The 20,247-nt window shown below is 41.9% G+C and overlaps 1 protein-coding gene across 6 annotated transcripts in view; it reads right to left on the bottom strand.

Moving 5' to 3' along the window:
- Positions 1 to 20,247, bottom strand: part of SLC5A9 (solute carrier family 5 member 9) — a 69,825-nt gene that overhangs the window by 9,487 nt on the left and 40,091 nt on the right. For all 6 annotated transcript variants that reach the window (XM_061630452.1, XM_061630449.1, XM_061630446.1 and 3 more), the window contains 5 exons: positions 19,817 to 19,924; positions 19,535 to 19,685; positions 18,473 to 18,641; positions 14,732 to 14,947; positions 3,106 to 3,256 (listed from right to left, as the gene is read on the bottom strand). In XM_061630452.1, the coding sequence (XP_061486436.1) occupies positions 3,106 to 3,256; positions 14,732 to 14,947; positions 18,473 to 18,641; positions 19,535 to 19,685; positions 19,817 to 19,924 (795 nt within the window). The remainder of the gene's footprint in view (positions 1 to 3,105; positions 3,257 to 14,731; positions 14,948 to 18,472; positions 18,642 to 19,534; positions 19,686 to 19,816; positions 19,925 to 20,247) is intronic.

The following is a 20,247-nucleotide window of genomic DNA, read 5'->3' as shown; positions in this document are numbered from 1 at the left end:
ATGATACCCTTCTCTATGACATCTGAATTGGGAGAGGCTGTGCAAGTCCTGGATTGATGCCTGGACTCAGTGGTGGTTTGGATGAGGGCTCAATAAATTGACTCTGAATCCTGGTAAGATGGAGGCTCTGTAAATGGGCAGTTCCCAAGTCCAGATAATTCTTCAATTGATTGCTTTGGATGGGGTTGCACTGTCCCTGAAGGAGCATGTTCATAGTCTGGGGATGCTCCTTGACTCATACCTGTTGCTAGAGGCCCAGGAACACCTTTTTGCCCAGTCTCAAATCTGCCATTCCTGGGCAAGGCGATTGAGCGGGTGGTGGTGAAGCAGTTGCAAGTGCATTTGGAGGAAGTGGATTATCTGGATCCATTTCAATCAGGCTTCAGGCCTGGACATGGGACTGAAACGGCCTTGGTCGCCTTGGTGGATGATATGAGGAGGGTGTTGGATAGGGATAAATGCACCTTCCTTGTCCTCCTGGATCTCTCAGTGGCTTTTGATACCATTGACCACAGTATCCTTCTGGACCGCCTGAAGAGGTTAGGCCTAGGGGGTACTGTATTGCAGTGGTTCCGTTCCTTCCTCTCTGGTAGGTACCAGAGAGTGGCATTGGGGGATGAGGTTTCGGATCAGGCACCATCCTCTCCCCGATGCTGTTTAACATCTATATAAAGCCGCTGGGGGCTATCATCAGAAGATTTGGGCTGCAGTGTCACCAGTATGCTGATGAAATGCAGCTCTATCTCTCATACAAATCTTCACCGAGGTTGGCTGTAGAAACCCTATCCAAGTACCTGGAATCGGTGAGTGGCTGGATGGGAAGGAATAAGCTGAAGCTGAACCCTGACAAAACCAAGGTACAATTGTGGGAGACAAGGGAAGGTTGGGGGATGTTGACCTGGTGCTCAGTGGGGTACAATTGCCCCTGAAAGACCAGGTCCGCAGCCTGGGGGTCGTTCTTGACTCCCAGCTGTCCATGGAGGCTCAGGTCTCGGCTGTGAGCTGGGCGGCGCTGTATCAACTCCATCTGATACAGAGGCTGCGCCCCTACCTTCCCAACCATCTGCTCCCATCTGTGGTACATGCCCTGGTCTCCTCTCACCTATACTGTAATGTGCTCTACGTGGGGTTACCCTTGAAAACGGTCCAGAAGCTGCAACTGGTACAGAATGCGGCGGCTCGCCTGATTAAAGGCAGCCGCCGGTGATATCACTCACTCCAGTGCTGAAGGAGTTGCACTGGTTACCGGTTGTTTTCTGGTCCCAATTCAAGGTGTTGGTTCTGACCTTTAAAACCCTATACGGTTTCGGCCCAGTCTATCTGAAGGAGCGCCTCCAACATCATCAGGGATGCCGCTCAACAAGATCAGTCTCAAAAGGCCTTCTCTCTATCCCACCAGTTAAAACAGCTAGACTGGTGAGAACTAGGGAGAGGGCTTTTTCAATTGTGGCCCCCACTTTGTGGAATTCCCTCCCAAATGATCTCCGCCTTGCCCCCTCTTTGATGAGCTTCCGCCGGGCCTTGAAGACCTGGCTCTTCAGGCAGGCTTTTGGGGTGGGTTAGGTTTTATTATTATTGTTGAGATTTTTTAATGTTTTAATGTATTTGTATGTTTTTATTTTGTATGTCACCCAGAGTGGCTGGACAGCCAGCCAGATGGGCGACTAATAAATTTAATAAATAAATAAATAAATTTTAGCAGCTTCAGTTGGTAAGATACTTATGGTTGTTTCTGGACTGGGATAGCCTGACCATTGTTGTCCATGCTCTGGTAACCTCCAGATTGGATTACTGCAATGTGTTCTATGTGGGGCTGCCCTTGAAGCTGACCTGGAAGCTGTAGCTAATGCAAAATGCAGAGGATCAACTGTTCACAGGGGCAGAATATCACTACCATATTACACTGCTGCTGAAACAACTGCACTGGCTACCAATTAGCTGCCGAATTAGGTTCAAGGTGCTGGCATTGGTGTACAAAGCCCTCTAAAGCTTGGGACCAAGATACCTAAAAGATTGTCTCATCCCCTACATCCCCAATCAATGTGTTCTCCAGGAGAGGGCGTCATGCAGATACCATCCTATCAGAAGGTCAGTTCTGCACAATGTCGGAATTAGGCCTTTAGGGTGCTGGCATTTACCCTCTCGAACTACCTCCTATTGCGTATCAGACAGGCGCCACCTCTATTGACTTTTCAGCAACTTTGAAAGACGTTTCTCTTTCAATAAGCCTTCTAAAATCTTTATCCCAGTTGTTGTCTGCATCGGATTTGAATTGATTATATGTATGTGCTATTGTTTTAAATGATGTTTATATTCCTCATTTTTATATATGCAATTTTAAGCTGTTTTTATATATGTAATATATATGTTTTATATATGTAATTATATTGTAAATTGCTTCAGGACACCTCATGGGAAGAAATTCATCCAGTAACTAACAATACTGTATTTTTCTGTGGGGCCCAGGCAGGTCTGTGAATCCTCACCATCACCTTTATAATAAGTATCTGCCAATCATGCTCATCCAGTGAGAATAATATGTGGTTCCCAACTCCGGATCTCTGAAACTAGCAATTGGGGATGTGTGTAACTCTTGACAATGAATTAGGAATCCCACATGGCTAAACTAGGCTTTACACATGTAACAGTCTCCTGTCATTTTTTTAAAAAAGAAATGAAAATCAGCAACAGGAGAATGTGAACCCTAACCCTAACCTTTTTTGTTGCTGATGCTCAAAATTGCCTTCTAAGCTGCTTTTCCACCTATAAAGGTAAAGTTATAGGCATCTGCATCTTCTTCCCTGTGAGTAGAAAAGAAGCAGACTCTGGGATTTTGAAAGGTTAAGCAGACCTTCCTTTGCCATCCCTCTGGTCAAATTTTCAGCCTGCCATGAATGTTCATCATTAGTAGAACATTAAAATATCTACCATATAATGTCTAATTTGGTGCACCACGCTGTGCCAAACAGATATATAAGGTTAGCAAGTGAGCTTTCTGTTTATTTCAGGCCCATTCTCTTTGCCTTTGATGGACCTTGGTTATTCTATGTATGTTGCACACACACTCAAATATATACACCTGATAGAAGAAAACAGATAACATACCTCCATGTTCTGTATGTACTAAATCTCCATTCTCTGATTGAATAGTATCCAAATTATTCTCTCCCTTGGATGAAATAATCTCTGTGCTATGGTTCTCCAGGTCTTTTGCAGGTGTTTTGCTATGTCTAGTCCACCATGTCAGTTGGGCAAGCTGGATAATTGCAAATTAGAAACAAAGAAGTGAAAGTTACAGAGTATTTGTGTATCATTTGGGAAGTACCTGCTTGTATGTGATGGACTGAGATCTAGCCAGATTTACAAAGAAGAGCAAAAAGAAGCATGGCTATTGTAATGTGTTTGGGTTTAATATATACAGCCAACAGTTAACAAGGTAGTTTTATTAAGTAGTAGATACAACAACACCGTGTTTTCCCCTCAAGCTCCTTCAGTCAGCCAGGCTCCACCCCCTCACCCCATTCTTTAGGGATCATCTCTAAACTCCCATCCCAATGTTTCTTGTAAGGAAATGTCTCTAAATTACTATAATCATTACATATCCCCTTTTCTCAACCAAAGTAATGAACACCAACAGACAAACAAGAACTAAATTCTGTAGAGGAGAGGTTACTAGCATATCACTCTAGAGCAGCCTTTCCCAACCAGTGTGCCTCCAGATGTTGTTGGACCACAACTCCCATCTTTCCTGACCATTGGCAATGCTGGCTGAGGCTGATGGGAGTTGTGGTCCAACAACATCTGGAGGCACACTGGTTGGGAAAGGCTGCTCTAGAGTGAGTCTTTACCACTCACTTCCCTGCTTTATCCCAGGCTTCTCAGCAAGTTTCTATAAGTCTCTATGGAGCTTTCACCTTCCTTTCTGACCACTGAGGCATCTCATATTCCTTCACCTTATCTTCCATAATATCATTCTAAGGAACAACTTGTTTTGCTTTCTCCCCTGTGAACATACATGAAGTGTTGATGTAGACTCTGTCCCATTTCCACCTCCTGGAGTATCTGGATCACTCTTTGGGAGCGCTTGGAGATCCTGACGATTACGTTGAAATGTCTCTCCTTGAGCTGTCTGAACTAAATATGATTGTGGGTGCACTAGCTGTTGGACTGTGCCCCTCTGATCCCAGAGATTGGAGCTGTAATTTCTCAAGCACACTTTGTCACCTACTTTCAGTCCAGGGAGCTCCTTTGCTCTTTTGTCAAAATTCTGTTTTTGCTTTTGCTTCAAAACTTGTTTATTTTTTTGAACTCCTATACGGTTATGTTCCTCCATAACTAATTCCTCAGTTATGGGTAGTGTAGAACGTATCCTTCTTCCAATGAGTATCTGTGCTGGAGACCAGCCATAGTCCAATGGTGTACTGCAGTAAGCCAATAATGCCTTATATTAATCTTCTCTACTGTCAGCTGCCTTTTTGTTTGGATGGACTTTTCCATAAGGCCATTGGATTGGGGGTAATGGAGACTGGATGTACTGTGATGGAAGTCCCAATCCTTTGCAAACTGCTTAAACTCTGAACCGGAAAACTGAGGTGCATTGTCACTAAAAAGTTCACATGGGATTCCACGCCTTGCAAACACTGCCTTCAGGCTGGCTATTACTGATGCACTGCTTGTACCATTCAGATTGCAGATCTCTGGATACAGGGAGTAATAATCAGTAACTATCAAGTATGCTTGTGAATGCCAAATAAAGAGATCAGTGCCTACCTTCTCATATGCTCTTTGTGGAACAGAGTGCAGATGCAGAGGTTCCGCCTGCTGGGATGACTGGAACTTTAAACAAGTGAAACAGTTTGCTACTGTGTTAGCAATATCCTGACTGATCCGTGGCCAATACATTACTTCCCGTGCCCTTTTCTTACATTTTTCAATTCCAATATGCCCTTCATGGATCTTTTTGAGCATTTCATGCCAGAGGGTCCTTGGGATCACTACTTTGCTGCCTGTGAAAATCAGCCCATCTATCACTGAGAGGTCATTGCCTGCAGTTCCAATACTCCCATAGGCTTGGATCACAGCTGCTGCAGTCCTTTTTTCAGGAGGAACATGGCATCATTGTTCTCTGTTTCTGCTAAAAGTTGCTATAATTTTCTATCAGCTATTGGAAGTAACTGTACTATCAGGTCTACATATGCCTGCACCTCCATATCTGAAATATGCTCTGGGTACAATGAAGGTTGTGTTGCCCTGGACAGTGCATCTGCTGTAAACCTCAATTTGCCTGGTGTATAGGACACTATCAAGTCATATTTTTGTAATCTGAGCATCATCCTTTGTAATTTGAGCATCATCCTTTGGATTCTCAAAGTACAATCATTTAATGACTTTTCAAACAATGCTATCAGAGGTTTATGGTCAGTTTCTACTTGCACTTTTTGTTCATAGATGAACTGGTGGAATCTCTGGCAAGCAAACAGGATACCTAGCAGCTTTTTCAATCTGTGCATACCTGGTTTCTGCCACAGTCAATGCCTTAGATGCATACGTCACTGGTTGCCAGTTACTGCCATGGTTCTGCATAATCACTGCACCCAGCCCAGACTATGAGGCATCAAAAGAAATCATGAGTGACTTACCAGGATCATAGAACTTTAACACAGGGGCTCTGCTAAGTTCCTTTTCAAAATGGTCCATGCTTCCTCCTGTGGTGCATGCCAGTACACCAGGAGGGGTGTTGCTTTAGATGATAAATTTGGTATAAATTTCCCAAGGTAATTAACTACCACTAGGAATCATTGCACATCTTTGTTGGATTGGGGTCATGGCATCATTTCAATAGCCTCAACCTTTCTCATGTCAGGTTTTACTCCCTCTGTAGAGATCACATCTCCCAAAAATGTCAGTTCAGTGACCTGAAAAACACATTTTTCTTTATTTGATTTCAGATTTGCTGCTCCTGTTGCATCTAAGACCTTCCAAAGGTGCAGATCCTGCTCAGCTTTGGTAGAACCCCACACAATATCATCCACTGAAGTGTCAACTCCATCAGTGTGCTCATATATCATATGTATGGTTCTATGGTACACTTCGGGTGCTGAAGCCACAACAAATGGGAGCCACAGAAAGCAATACCTCCCAAAGGGGGTATTGAATGTGCACAGCTTAGAACTGTCCTCTGTGAGTTTTAATTGCCAAAAGCCTGAGGAGGCATCAAGTTAGCTGAAAAAGCAAGTATTTGCAAATTGTGCCATGATTTCCTCCCTAGTGAGAAGTTTGAAATGCTCCCGCTTTCTAGCTTTGTTAAGGCTTCTGGGATCAAGACAAACTTATAATAACTAAAGAGCTCACCCATTCTATGGGTTCCTCAGTCTTCTCAATGACCTGTACAGCCTCCATCCTTGATAGCTGCTCTCTGAGTTTGTCACGAAGGCACTTTTCTGCATGGATGGATCACTGGGGAAACTGATTTATTTATTTGGATTGTATGTTCATCTGGTAAACAGTCAAGTCCTTCAAATATATCATGATAACTCAAAATCAATGTCTCATATTTCTGTTCCCCATTGGCTTTCATGGTCAGTACCCATTTAATCAGATGAAGCTTCTCACATGCTGCCAAACCCAGAATTGGAGTCACCTGTTTAGGAACTATAATAAATGCCAGGTTGTACACATGGTCTTTGTATCTGATGCTGGCAATACAGTGACCCTTTACCAGTATCTTCACTCCAGAATACAGTTTAATACTTGTTGGGTGCATTTTTGGCCTGACTTGGAGTCTTCCATAATCCTCTTCAGGCAACACATTAACCTGAGCACCTGAACTGAGTTTAAAGGACACCATTGTTCCTTGTACTTTCACTGGCAGATTCCAGTCCTTCTCCTTCTCTCTGTCTGATTCCATTACATCCACAAAAAACTGCTCCTCTTGCCGCTGCTCAACAGCATGCACTTGAGATTTCAGTACTTGTGACCTGCAACATTTTACGAAGTGGTTGTGCTTGCCACAGTTATAACAGACCTTCCCAAATGCAGCACACTGTTTCTGACCATGCTGCCTGCCAGTTTCTGCAAGCTTGGCTCAAGCCCGTTTCCTTTCCCAGGAGCTTTGTTAGGTGGCTGCTACACACTCTGATCAGGCTTCTGCTGTCCCTGTTGCTGCTTGCTTAGTACACAGACAGTCTCTTCAGCTGGCCTCAGTTCTTTTGCTTGGGCTCTCATTACCTCTGCTGCTCTACATATTTTGAGTTTTTTTTCTAGTGTGAGATCTTCTTCATGCAACAGCCTTCCCCTTATTGCATTCTCCCTAATGCCACAAATACTCCTGTCTCTGATCAGACAGTCTGTTAGGGTCCCAAAAGCACAGGTCTTGCTAAGGGTTTTTAGCTCTGTAGCATCTTGTTCTACAATACACCTTCATCCATTTTCTGCATGCACATAAAGAATCTATTCCTTTCAACGGTTTCATTCTTTCTGGGTATACAATACTCCTCTAATTTTGCCATTACTGCACTGAACTTCATGTTTTCTCCATCTGCAAACTGGAAGTTATTGTAAATTCTCCAATGCTTCCTCTCCCACCACATGTAACAGTATTGATGATTTTACTATATCAGGTTTCCCTTCAGCCCCTGTGGCTGCCAGATAGAGTTCAAATCTTTGCTTGAATTTTCTCCAGTTTTCTGCAGTTTCCCAGGCATTTTCAGGCTTGATGGAGGTTGTAAAAGTTCCATAATGACCTTTGTGCTGAAGAAGCTCATGGTTCTTCTGCTGTTAAATTTAGACGAGGCCTGAGGCCCCTGGGTGGAGTCCTTCTTTCCTATAGCACTCAGTTGACCCGAGGCAGAAAAAAGCTACACACTGCTTCACAAGCCTTGTAGTCTCCACTTCTGACACCATGTAATACGTTTGGGTTTGATATATAGAGCCAACAGTTAATAAGGTCGTTTTATTAAGTAGTAGATACAACAACAACACATTTTCCCCTCAAGCTTCTTCAGTCAGCCAGGCTCCACCTCCTCAGCCCATTCTTCAAGGATCATCTCTAAACTCCCATCCCAATGTTTCTTGTAAGGAAATGTCTCTAAATTACTACACGTTATGTGTAGATAGGTCAGCATGCTACTGGCAATGAAAAGACATCCGGGTCTAACATCAACAGTAAGTCATTTTGACTTCACATCCTCCAAGATCACAATAATATAAAACCATTATTTAGAAAAATGCGCAGACACCACCAGCCCCCGGCTACTTGTATCTAAAACAGAAAAGGAAAATGGAACCCTCTGAACATTTTGAAGAGAACAACATCATGTGAGCACTGTGAAAAGCTTGCATGTGTGAGCAGTACCAAGTCCACAATAAGCTGCTGCATGGAAGCACCCCATCTCTATTGTGTTGAAGAGTTAAGCGCACACACACCCCACTGCCTGCTCCAACTTACCTCCTCCAGAAGTTGCTTTTCTAAAAGATAAAATGGTGAAGGGTTTTAATATAAGCACATTTGCACATAGCATGCTATTAGCACCCTACTCTACTTGGAAAGCAACTCTCAAAAGGTCACTTATAAATGAACAGTAGTTTTAATACTTTGAATTTCAGGCACAAAATCTAGAAGGCAGTTTCCATCTGACACAAAAACTTGTTTAATCTCCAGAAGATTTATAGCTTTATTTAAATTATTTTCAACCAAGATGAGCATCAGGCAAGACTAATCTTTCTTGTCACATTGTGCTAAATTGCTTTGATTTGATGATCCTCATCTTTCCTGAAGAATCCTTTTAAGGGTCCTCCCCCCTTTTGTTACTCGTTAAATCCAACTAGAATGTAATGAAATTGGAGGACACAAAAGGATTCTAGAGACATTTCCTAGCACAAATGACTGTTGGTGAGTGAAGGGGAAGAGCTGCATTAGGATGAAATAAAATAGTTTTAGCAGAAGCACAAAACACTTAAACTAATTTAAGTGCAGGTGTGACTAACACAGTAACTCTAAAATGCACCTATTTATTGGACTAGAAACAGATTAATGGGCAAAATCTTGCTTCTGCAGGATACATATTTCTGACAAACTAATATTTTTAGGTCTTCATCTGGAGAGAGAGAAGCTGTGTCTTCAAAAGTCCCATAGCACCAAACTAAGCGGGATCCCATTAGTCCATCAGTTGCTTGGTCTGTCTTCCTTCTCTTGCTTTTTTCAACCCCACTGGAATCCTGCATGCTATACCAGGTAGCTGAAGGGAGTTGTCAAACTGCAAGCTGGGAGGTCCAGTGGCTGCAGAATCTTGTTATTTAATAAAAAATTAAATAGCCACCCATCAAAATGTATATAGCCATGCGGTCTGTGGTAGAGGGGCTGAGGGCAAAGGGAAGGTCCCCAAACTTGTGTAAGTGAGAGCTCTACTCGTGGAAGGTAATTCTACCTGATTTGGGGGAAATCCTCCTTCCCCTAGCTGCCCATGCCATAACCCACCATATTTAAAACCTTAAATGGCTTGGGACCCAATATTTGCAATAATGCCTTTTTCCATATCAACTTCTTTGTGTTGTAAGATCAGCAGATGAGGCCCTTCTGGTGGTCCCTCCACATAGAGGTACGTGGTGTGTGGTCCTGGAGAATGACCTTCATAGTGGCGACTCCTCATGTGTGGAATTCCTTACACTTGGCCCCAATCTCTCTATAGGTTTAGATGGTTAGTTAAGACTCATCATTTTTGGCGGATGTCTGGAGGAGCAGAGACCTGATTGCTGCTGCTGCTGCTTTTAGTAACTATTATTCAGTAATTGGTTGTTATGTGTTTTTAAAGGATTATGCTGTTTTAATGGATTTTTATTTATTTGCTCTGTTGTAAACTGCCCTGTGGCTTGTGCAAAGGGTGGTATATGAATGATCTAAATAAATAAAATAAATTCAGTAAGCTCCACTGATAAATTCAGTAGGCTCCACATTTTTAGGGGGCAGGGAAGTTAGTATGCACTAACCCCAAAACTCATCCATAACTCTGGATCCCATTTTGTTTGGTTTTATTATTTTATAAGCTTCTCTGAGTTTATTTTACAAAGAAAAGTGGGGTATAAATTTTTAAAATGAATAAATATAGCACCACTACCATATTGTGATCCCACTTTGTCTGCTACTCTCTGCTTCCTCACATTCTCTTTTGACGAACCTTAAAAGAAACTTTGCAAGGATTTTAAGAAAGTTTCCCCTCCCTTTTTTCTCTGTAGAACTAGAATAAAACCTCTTCCAAAATGCCATCTGGCATCTGGCAGTTGCGTTTCAGCTTCTGTCTCAAATTTAATTGTAAGCTCCTTTGCAGAGTTTTCAAGGACGACATGACACAATATGGGCTATGTACAATGAAGACATATGAACTCTGAGGCATACCAAACAAATTCTTTGCATATTTGTTTTGCAGCAGAGCATCCATCACCACAGGGATGGGAGAGTGTCCAAAACAGCAGGAGAAAATGCTTCTGCTTGCTGTTTTTAGGCTGTAATTCATTTAAAGCTTGGTGCATTAATGGTACTACTTGAACACCAGATACAAATCTCTCCTTCCTCTTCTGTCCATTTGCTACTGTCAAAGAACAAGGACATCAGGGAAAGCTATGCAGGGCCAGGTGTAGTCACTGTTTACCATGAAACTGTGGAAGAATTACGCCCAGCTCCACACCAGCGAGCCAAGGTCCTTACGCATTTAAGATAATAGACTGAAATCATTTTAGCCCCATGTCCTCTAATCACTGACCTGCCGTCATACTAGTATGAATGGATCAGTCTATTTCCAGTCCATGTCATTTTTTGCATATGTTCATTCATTAGGCCATTCCACCCCATTTTCAAATTTTAAAAATTCCATTCAAAAATTCATATTTAAATACATATTTTATCACAAAATATGTGTTTTGAAGTACATTTGGTATGTCTTTAGAGATGATGGCTGTATTGCAAAATTTGGAGAAGTGCAAAATGTGAAAGATGTATTAGTCCAGTTTTCCTAAAAATGCAAACTGAACAGATTTCTCTTCCATCCCTAGGCCATATCATCGTAATGGAGCCCCATCCTGTCTAATATGGGAAGCTAAGTAGAGTTAGAGCTTTCTGGTACTTGGATGATACCTGGGAAGCCCAGCAGCTACAAGCACTCAAACTATGGGCTCCATGGGATATTGTCCATTCACATCAATTGATAATAATATCCATACTTTTGTTTTGGAGGGGAATGTCTCTTCTCATTTTCTTACATTTTGTAGTATTTTATGGAAACCTTAACAGTAGAGTGCATGCTTTGCATCCAGAAAGTTCCAGGTTCAATCCTGATATCTCCAGGTAGGGATTAGAAAGACACCACTATGAAAACCTGGACAGCTGCTGCCGATCAGTGTATTATTCAACATTTATTTAAAATGTACTTATTTATTATAATTTATAAGGAAATTAGAGTGAGGTACATTAAAACAGTAAAACAATATGTTCCGACAAAACACACAGCATCAAAAATATCTAGGAGGACTGAACAGTCTCATTAACAAGAAAAGTTTTAACTGTCCCACAAAACTCAAGGAGTGAAGGAACCATACAAATCTCCCAGGGGAGCAGGAGTGTAGTCGTCCAAGTTCTTAGACCCCTTACATTTTGGGGATCTGGATCCCAGCAGGGACCCTACGTCTCCAGCATCCTGTGAGCCAATCAGCATGAAAGAGATCTGCTGGTCACTGAGAAGTGTCTTCTAACTTGCTTCCTTCTCCTTTCCTGCTGACTGGAGCCAATCAGAGTGAAAGGTGGGTGAATCACTGAGTAGCTAACACACTTCCTTTTCATGCTAATTAGCTTCTAGGGACATCTATTGTTGTGAAAGAAGGAGTTAACAGGATAGAGAAGAAGAAAACTATATTCATGCCTGGCCAGATTATTCTATACTCTTCGAAGGGGTGTGGCTGTAAGGGGGCATGGCTGTGACTATCATGAAGGGACCCTGCACTTCAAAATTTGCCACTACTCTCTGCAGAGGAGGGTATTCCAGAGACCGGGGTGAGGCCTCAGAATAGGCCCTCTTACATATTATCATGTTATGAATTCCTGGTAGAACAGCAGGTAGGGGGTCTCTATGGAAGATATGTGTTTTATTTTTGGGATTGCAGTGAGTTTTGTTTATTGTTTTTGATTTTATCTCTTATTTTGTCTTTGCATTGTTGTTATATTCATTTTTATAAGCTGCCCAGATAACTTTATGTTATGAGATGGCATATAAATGTTTAATCATCATCATCACAATATTTGTATTTAAGCAGGGATTATATGGAGGAAGGGGGCCCTTCAGGCAACCTGGGACAAGCCACTTAAGGCTTTATGGCTCAAAATCTGCATTTTGAATTGTATTTGCAAAATAAACAGGGAGCCAGTGCACTTGATACAAATGGGGGGGGGTGTAACATGAGTCCCATGTCCAACCCTGTAAGAAATCTGGCTGTAGAATTATGAACCAACTGAAGTTTCTGACCACTCTTCAAAGGCAGCCCCATGTAGAGTGCATTCCACAATCAAAAAGACTCAGGCATGGATCACTAACCCGGGGAGGAAGGTTCTAGAAAGAGATACACCTGGTGCGCAGAACTTAATTTTGTAAAGGTGAGGTATGAAAATGCAGGTCTGCAGATCTGAATTGTCAAAGGGAGTGCAAACCCTTTCAATACCAATTGAACATCCAAACAGAAACTCTTCCTACTGATCAGAAGAACCTCTGTTTTGGCCAGATTTAGTTTCAGTTAATGGGCTGTCATCCAGTCTGCAATGCAGTTGGGCACCTTCAGGGGCCTCCTTCTTCAGATAGCGATGTGTACTTTACAATGTCTGATGACACTATTACACCCCCAAACTCTGAATAACCTTGCCCAACAGTTTTAAGTGCATGTTAAAAAGCACAGAGAACAATGCTGAGCTAGATGAACCAATGACCTGACACGAACAGAGGAGCAGTTCTCTGTTCATAACTACTGATTACACCTGCAATAAATTATACTTTACAATACACCAATCCATTTTGAATGCAGCATTTCTTCCAGTTGCTTGGGAAACCCTGCAGTGAAGCAGTGACATGAACATTCTTAGCTCCAACCCTGTTTATTATGCCATCACAAAAGCTGGCAGTAGCGTATGGCATGTGGGTTCAGTCTGGGGATATAAGAAGGCATTGTTTTCCATTCTGACCCATGTCTGTAGCTGTTCCGTTGCAGTTTGGCTCCCAACAAAAACTACGTTATTCATCTCACTGTCCACTGTGGTGAAATTTTGCATAATTAATTAGGTAATTAATTAGGTAATTAATTACATTATTCCATGCAATTCATTTCAGTGCAAAGGATATGCAGTGCAAAGGGGAGTGGGGAAATGTCATCCATTACATGTCGTTTGTGAACCGAAAACAACAATAAATACCAATCATATTCACTGCATAGATTTCTATTCTGGACATGGGATGAATAAGCAAGCATGAGCAATTTCCACTCCTGTTGCCATTTCTGTCAGAATTCCCTGTCATCTCTAGGTGAATCATACGTGGAATAGGAATACATCAAGCACACAATTGCTTCATCACATAGTATAGATCCACTTACCCTAGATTCTCAACATATCAGTTTGGTCATCCAAACCTGGCTCGTCCCTACCCTTCTGTCTTAGAACTTAAAAAAATACAGCTGAAACATACTGTCAAACACAAAAGACTGACTTGAGTTCAGCCTAACATATCAGGCTTTCTGGGCTGACCTGAGAATCTGTGAAGTAACAGGAATGCATCATCAGATATGGACAGGGCTATCAATGGCCATGATGGCTGTGCTCTGCCACCCTAGTCAGAGGCAGCATGCTTCTGAAAACCAGTTGCCGGAAGCCTCAGGAGGGGAGAGTGTTCTTGCACTCGGGTCCTGCTTGCGGGCTTCCCCCAGGCACCTGGTTGGCCACTGTGAGAACAGGATGCTGGACTAGATGGGCCACTGGCCTGATTCAGCAGGCTCTTCTTATGTTCTTATGACAGTTGTGAGGTGCCCATAACAGATTTTTCAGGAATCTTGCCTACAGTAGATTATGGGGACACCATAATCTAAAACTAAGGTAAAACTCTTTTCACAAAGTTGGACCAGCAAAATCAGGAATGGACTGCTTTTGGAAAAACTAGTGATATGAGTAAGTATTCAAAGTATTACTTGAAGTACTCACTGAAAGAAAATGTTTTTTGCCTGTTTTATGTAGCAAATGAAATAAAGTTCTTTGCTGTCAAACCTCAGTTGTTCAATGTAATTGGGATCACTTTGGGATGGAATGTTCTTTCTAAATGCCAGGGCTCCAACAATATTAATCTTGTTAGCTTACAAGATTGATGCCATCTCTGCTGAAATATGAGAGAGGGTTCAATTAGAGCCATTACATTCCCTCCTCAGCAGCCCATTCTAATATGATTTCTTCTCCACTGCTTGCCTCTTTCCTTGATAGGATGCACTGTATTGTTCTCACAGCATGGAAGCCTGCTCTCCATTTCCAGTGCTCACTGAACCTAAAGAATGTTTAACCCTATAATACATGGAAAATGAGTTGGTTTTAAAGAAGGACTTCTTTGTAGGGCCAGCTTGTTTACAATAGTACTGAGGTCCAAAATACAACAGCCTTTAGGAAATCAAAGCGAGTGGAGATTGTTTTCAAAAAGAATATTCAATTTTGAAAGTCACTTACATTTTCCTCTGGGATTGGTGGTGTGCAGAGGCTAACAAAGACGATGACAACTGCTGTTAATACACACAGGATGATAGCAAAGTACAAATAGTGCAAATCTTTCAACACAGCTGGCCTTTGGTCCTCCTCACCACAGGAGGGCACCATGTAGATGAACTCCATGACCATCCGTATGACTCCGACTGCTAGCCCAAACATCAATCCCCAGAAAGCTCCCTGAGAAGAAAACATAGGGAGATGCGGGTGACGAAATCTGAGTGGAAGAGTTGGAAACATCAACTTGTTTAAAGATTTTATTGTTATGTTCCAATCTGGTAAATGAACATGATCCAATTTATTCCTTTATTGGGAGAGGGACTCAAGATGTCTTTAGTTATAATTACACCATATCACATTTACATTTTAACTTATATTTATTCATGAGAGTCATTGACACCTAATAAATAGATTGCCATGCCTAGAAAACCTTATTTCAAATTCAACGTAACTCTCTAGGTTCTGATTATATAAAGCACATTCCTAGACTAATAAGTGTTTGGCTACTCCAACTTTTTGCCTATGCACCAATCCAAGTGCCTTTTAAAAATTAAAGTAGTGCCTTCAGAACAGATTTTCTGACAGTTTATCCCAGCCCTGCAGCCAGCCTTCCTTGTAAGGTGGGCAGCCACATTTCTAGGTGGGGCATGGGGGGAAAGAAACATAGCACCAGCACCCCCTCCACTAGCGGAGAGGATGTGAGGGCCAGACCACAGGAAGGAAAAGGCAGTGATCTTCCCCTTCATTCCTTCTCCATCCAGAGTGTGTGTTTAATCAGTTGAATTGTCTCACCCTTTTCTGAGAGATCCCCAGGAATACCAGACTCAAAAGCTTGACTTTGCCTATAGCTACAGACTCCTTTCACCCGTGGTCTGTCTCTGTGTTCTAATTCTTCATGAACTGAACTTTTTTTGGTAATGACAGTAATCTCCTGAGCTTGGCTTTAATCCTGCATTAGGTATCTCAGTTTTAGTTTCCACACAAAAAACAAACTTGTCCACACTACAAGTTTAGGGAAGGGCAGAGAGAAAATAAATACTTTAGGGTATGTTTGTTAACTCCTCCTTCTAGTTCCTCCTTCTAGCCTTGTTCCTGACCTTTAGATTTTCCTTTCTGTTGGACAATCAAGGGAAACCTTTTTAACTGGCTGCTATATAAAGGACTAACTAAGCAATGGAAACAAATTGTGAAAAGCAAGTGGATTTTTATTTTACTGGTGGCTGGGTTGATTTTTGGTCCACAGACCCTGAAAAGGCCTCTTGCTGAGCTGCACATATTGGGAAAATCAGAAAATAGGCCTGATTTACAGCTTAGATGGCTAGCCAGCTAGCTAGCTAACAATAGCGTACACAGCAATATTTCTATTCCTCTAGGGCTGTTTTCATTCTTTGCCATCACATTCTCAGGAAAAAGAAGGAAAATAGCCACTTGGATCGTAAGTATAGTGAGTGTTCTAAAAGAGTAAAGGGTAGCCATATTTTCAAATCAGGTATCTCTTTATTTGACCCTTTAGCAATAAGCATCCAATCCTACTCTATTCATTATGCTAATTGCAGAATAAACAAACTCTTACTTTTTACTGCAGACAAACAAACATTTATTGCTGGCTGGATAGAGAACACAAATGAAAATGAAACAGAGCAAATGAAAGTTCAAGGGCTGGAGTTTAACTGTAGCCCATAATACAAAGTTCTAATATTTAACTCTTCACTGGTCATGTCACTGTTTAGGCTGTTTTCTGGATTCCTTAAGTAATTGCTGAGTTATTGTGATCATGAAGAATCCACCCTCAGGGAAAATTTTGAGTAAGCTGACTTTGGGGGCCCTTCCAGATGAGGATTTTGTTGCGCATCCACCCTGCCTTATTCAATGAATTTTTCAGAGGGACCCGTTTTTAAATTGCTCCTGTTCTTAAAACAATCTGTCATTCTTTAAATGAAGGTTGTCATTGACTTTTATGTCACAAATTAAAAAGATGACAATTTCCCCCAAAATCTTTGGGGGGGTGCCTCCATTCTCCTCCCCAGCTACAGGCCTGGTTTGTCCTACAGCTCTAGTTTTATATTTAAAGGCATACAGCCACATGAGTGGGACCAACTGCATGAGTCGTTAACACAAAATTTTGGTCTCAATTCTGTCCAGGCAGAGATTTTTCATGGTATAAATGCACATAGTTGTAAGCCTTTAAGTGTTGCAGGAGGACAATGGGAACCTCTGGAGTGGTTCCCATGACACTAGTTACATTTAAAAGATAGCATAGGTAATGAATTCACTGAATACTGTGCTCCAGTGCAACAGAATTAGACAGGGTGGGCAGGAAGGGGAGGGGGAGGGAGGAAAGGGGAGGAGAAGGTCTTTCCTTTCCAAAAGGAAAACATTGTGAATGGTATCATTGCTTTTCAGGGTTTCCCCCACCTTTTTATTCTACAGCAGGCACATGTAGCCTCCCACCCAAATTTAAACCAAAGCTGTTCCTGGCTACATCCACACCAGACCTTTATTTCACTTTAGACAGACATGGCTTCTCCCAAAGAATCCTGGGAAGTGTAGTTAGTGAAGGGTGCTGAGAGTTGCTAGGAGATGCCCTGTTCCCCTCTCACAGCTTCAATCAGAGTGGTTGACTGTTAAACCACTCTGGCCACTGCAGCTCTGTCAGTGGAATAGGAGTCTCTTTTCAGCACCCTTCACAAACTACACTTCCCGATTCCCTGGGGGAAGCCATGACTGTCTCAAGTGAAATAAAGTTCTGGTGTGGATGTGGCCCCCTGATTAGGCAAGCCCAGCAGCTGTGAGTCCGGCTTTTAGAAAAATGACAGTTGATTCTTACTGAGCATGCCCGGCCTTATCATTGAATTCAATGTAAAATTTCTTAAATTAATTAAAAATCAACCAGGCATTTTTAAAAATTTTAAACTGCAGAAGATGAAGGTCAGAGTATGGGGCAAGGTCAGTATTAGGATTACAGGTACTCTGTGAACATGGCTGATTTTTAATTAATTTCAACAAATTATGAGAACTCTGGCAGAAAAAAGTCCAAAAGGGGTCTGGGTTTTCTCTCTCTCTCTTTTTACACTTTGAACTCTCAATTCTCTCTGACTGTTTTGTGTATCACCATGAAAATTAAGAGGGTTGTTAAGCAACCATTTCTGAGTTCAGGACCATAAGTTTTATAAGGTTTTGTTTTGAAATGAGCTTATGGAAAGCAACAGAATGGCATGGGGAAGTATTTTCAATTTAACATAGCGGAATGTGAAAAAATTCATGCTGCCTATAGTATACAGCCATTGTCGTGGCTCTATAATAAGGCTGAGCTCTCTTGAAATTTCAAACCAAAGAAGATTGGATGACTGGAAGATTAAAGCTAGGGAAATTCAGTTTCAGAATAAGAATTACTTTCTTAGGCAGCGGGAGGGCAAGGGGAATAAGTTTTTGTAATTCTTTATGAAGTTCCTTCTTTTCTCCCCCCCTTCCCTCACCCACCCCTGCTTCCTATGTCTTGTCACTACGTTCAGTTAAACCAGTAATCAAAGTCCTGAGAATCTTTTTTAAAAGATGCTGTTCTCTAACGCAGCTAAATTCCACAGTTGTTGCATTCAAGAGAAGTCAGTCAATATAATTGTAATGAATGCCCTTAAAAACTATGAAACGATGACATTTGGGAGACGCTATTATTCATACGAACCTCCTCATTGATTCTGTACTTACTGGCTCATTGATCCTCTTACAGAAGATTGCTAGGATGAAGAGTGCAGTGATGGGTGGCGCTAGGTAACTGGTTATTGACTGAATGTAGTCAAAGAGCTGGCCGCTGTTGGCTGTCTGGATGATGGGGATCCAGAGGATGCTAATGGCAACGAGAATGAGAACAAACACCCTGCAAGAGAAGTACAAAGTATGTTACTTCTGCACAACTTGACAAATCTAACTTTTGAGGTTGTCTGTGAATCACTGGAAGGGGGAAAAATTATCACAACACAACTTGATAGAATGGGCTTTTGGGAAACTCAGCATTGTTAGACTTGAGAGAGAGAGAGAGAGAGAGAGAGAGAGACAGAGAGAGAGAGAGAGAGACAGAGAGAGACAGAGAGAGAGAGAGTATATTTCATTGACCGAAAGAATGATAAGTGAAGGATCTTGTTAGAAAGCTGTAAACATGCTGCTGCATAATGTTTTGGACAGTTCACATTGCACTAATATGAGGCATCTGCTGCCACTATGAATTTGTGCAGACAGAAATCACTTGGACAGCTACAGTGCAATCCCTGAAATGGTGAGAGCACTCAGCCAACAACACAAGCTGCAGAGATGAGTTTGGAGACAGGAGGACACCAGTTGTGGAGAGCAATGATATGTACATTTGTCCAACCAAATCTGCTTTGGGATCAAGTTCAGTGATTTGGATCAGAGACTTGATGGCTCAGTTTGAGCTGCTTTTAGCACTTATCTGAAGCTAAATATACTTCCCTCAGAATGGAATATGTACTATGGAATGTTTCCTATGAGACAAGTTCCCATAAACTTTGTAAGCATTTCACAAGGTCTTGTCCCAGTTCATGGATTGTTTAGGCTCCAACAGGACCTTAACAGGAGGGCATACAATAAGTTCTCAACAAGGAATTTTGGTAGTTGAGTACACCAAGCCTTTCTGAAACTGAGCCAGGTACACCTGCAGATAATGCACAGACAAGTGCACTAAGTAGTGGCTGTTTAGGGACAACCCATGACTGTTTTAGATAAATGAACTATGGTGTAGGGAAGAAAAAGGACCTTCCAACGATCATGAGCTCCTGATCAGTGGCCTTGTTACGGAGTCGCTGCCAGATATCTATGGCAAACAGTGTGCTGCTGCTATTGAAGATAGAGGTGAGAGAGCTCATCAAGGCAGCCATAATCACAGCAATCATCAAACCACGGAGTCCTAAGAAACCAATAAGGAAAGCTTAAGTAACTTTTATTGGCAAATTATCACTAGCACTTTTAGGCACTAGCCCACTTCATCAGCAGGCCATTCAGTCCACCTCCCTCTCAAAATGAATAAAATTAACTTACCTACAGGCATGAGTTCCATTACCAGCTTAGGATAGGCAATGTTTGAACAACCCACTTTAGCTCCACAGACCTTCTCGCAGATTTCTGGGTCTACACATCCCACATCATCTGTAGCGGATAAATAAAGAAATGCAGATTTGATTGTTAGAAGTAGAGAGGAAGCAGTTGTTGTTTACATATATGGGAGAACAAAAGCCCAATGGAGACATGATTTTGGGGTTGTGCTTGGGATCCAAGCCATAATTCCCTATCCCTCATACCTGAAAGACTGTCTTACCCCTTATACAGTATACCCAGTCAATCACGGTGCTCTGCAGGTGAGAGCCACCTGCAGATACCCATCTTATCGGGAGGTTCATTCTGCACAACATAGGAAGCAGACCTTTAGTGTTGTGGCACCTACACTTTGGAAATCTATCCCCTTAAATATT

This window comes from Rhineura floridana, chromosome 6 (genome assembly GCF_030035675.1).
Source record: "Rhineura floridana isolate rRhiFlo1 chromosome 6, rRhiFlo1.hap2, whole genome shotgun sequence".
Taxonomy (NCBI): Eukaryota; Metazoa; Chordata; class Lepidosauria; order Squamata; family Rhineuridae; genus Rhineura; species Rhineura floridana.
This window is presented reverse-complemented; position numbering and strand designations above follow the sequence as displayed.